The 1,870-nt window shown below is 50.3% G+C and overlaps 1 protein-coding gene across 1 annotated transcript in view; it reads left to right on the plus strand.

The window, feature by feature from the left end:
- men1 (multiple endocrine neoplasia I) overlaps positions 1-1,652 on the plus strand; it is a 9,121-nt gene extending 7,469 nt beyond the window's left edge. Inside the window, exons 9-10 of the mRNA XM_014021553.1 lie at positions 313-486; positions 562-1,652. Coding sequence (XP_013877007.1) covers positions 313-486; positions 562-1,080 — 693 coding nt within the window. The 3' untranslated portion in view covers positions 1,081-1,652. The remainder of the gene's footprint in view (positions 1-312; positions 487-561) is intronic.
- Positions 1,653-1,870: the final 218 nt, after the last annotated feature.

Below are 1,870 nucleotides of genomic sequence, written 5' to 3' on the forward strand. Positions count from 1 at the left end.
GCTCATAAAATATACGACAGGTCTGGACCACTCGTGAATTTTGTTCATATCTGAAGAAAATCTTAGAATATGAGAAAACTGGTGAATGATAAATTCTCCTAAATCACTCGTACGCACAACTTAAGAACAAATCTGTGCGTATGAACGGTTTCTGCATGAGGCCCACTGAGCTGGAAGGAATGATGTGTGTGTTTGAACAGTTGTTACAGATGAAAATCACAAAGTGTTTTATATTTTTGTTCATGTGTGTACTTGTCTAACTATGTTGTGTTTTGTTGTGTACATGTCTTACTGTGTGTTGTTGTATTCCAGGAGCACACCAAGCAGGCAGCAGCTGTGTCAGCGCTACACAACCCACAATGCTTTGCTCACCTGCTCAGCTTTTATGATGGCATCTGTAAGTGGGAGGAGGGCAGCCCCACTCCGGTTCTCCACGTGGGCTGGGCCACCTACCTGGTCCAGTCCCTGAGCCGCTTCGATGCCCAGGTGTGGACCTCACAGCACCTGTAGGTGACCCTGCAGCCTGCTGCAGCTCAGCACTCACCTGTTCTGCCTCCACAGGTGCGTCAGAAAGTCTCCATCATCACCAAAGAGCCCGAGTGTCAGGAGGACGACGACCAGTCCAGTGAGGACCCCCGCGAGGGTCGCAGGAGGGGTCCGAGGAGGGAGTCCAAGCTGGAGGAGCAGAGCTCTCCTTCACCCGCCGCCCCCACCTCCCCATCCAGCCATCCCCCCACAGCCCAGCCCAAGAAGCTGGGAGACGGTGCCGCCCGGCGCCGCTCCTCTCAGGGCCCGCGGGCCGCCGATCCAGAAGGAACACCCAAGTCCCCCGCCTCAGACTCGGCCTCGTCCCCCTCCTYCCAGCAGCAGGGGTCCCCCTGCCCTGCCGGGCCCGTGGTGGTCTTTCAGAGTGAGAAGATGAAGGGCATGAAGGAGCTGCTGTGTGCAGCCAAGGTGAACTCCAGCGCCATCAAGCTGCAGCTCACCGCCCAGTCCCAGGTCCAGATGAAGAGACAGAAGAGCACCGCTGCAGGTGACTACTCCCTGTCCTTCATGAAGCGCCAGCGCAAGGCTCTGTAGGTGGGGGGCCTGTCTGAGGACACTGTCCAGGGGGGACACTGGAAGACATACTGTGAAGACCAACACTTTGTTCTGGAAGCATTTGTGTAGATCCAGAGGACAGTCTTAGTCCACGTCCTCTGAGTCCTGAGCAGTACTGGACTTGCACAGACCAGATGAAGTTCAGCGTGGTGCATCACACCAGATTGTTTTAACTGAAGGACATGTTTGATAGATTGTAAACATTAGTTTGTTTGAACTGACAGCCAGTTGCACACTGATAAACTGATAAACCTCCAGGTCCAGCTCCACCCACTCAGACCCTGGTCCTGACTGAATCTTTGGAAGTGATTAATTAGGATAGTTACTGTGTAACATTGTCCGCTCTGCTTCTATCTTGCTAGCTCTATGTTGCCTTACTTTGTTCGTCTTCTTTTCTACAGTAGGTGGCCTTTAGTTTGGCCGAGGCCTGTTTCTGCTCAGACCAGAGAGACCAGACACTGTTCAGATGGAGCCTGTTTGATCCTCTTATGACTTCATTTCTTTAGTCTAGGTTTTCAATTGACCAGAAATAAATGCCTGATAAAAACTAACATGTCTGTGTTCAGTACTACAGTGTTTGGGAAGTTTAATGTGAGCCCATATTTACAGGTCGTTTGAAAATAGAAATGAAACACGTTTGATAGGGTTGGGCAATATTGGCAAAAAAATTAATCACGATTAATTGTGGTATTTAGCTGATAACAATTAATATGATCATTAATCCCCTGGACACCCTCATGTCCTAGTCACATGACCAATTTAGTGGGAA

This window comes from Austrofundulus limnaeus, unplaced genomic scaffold, assembly GCF_001266775.1.
Source record: "Austrofundulus limnaeus strain Quisiro unplaced genomic scaffold, Austrofundulus_limnaeus-1.0 Scaffold297, whole genome shotgun sequence".
In the NCBI taxonomy this organism is placed as follows: Eukaryota; Metazoa; Chordata; class Actinopteri; order Cyprinodontiformes; family Rivulidae; genus Austrofundulus; species Austrofundulus limnaeus.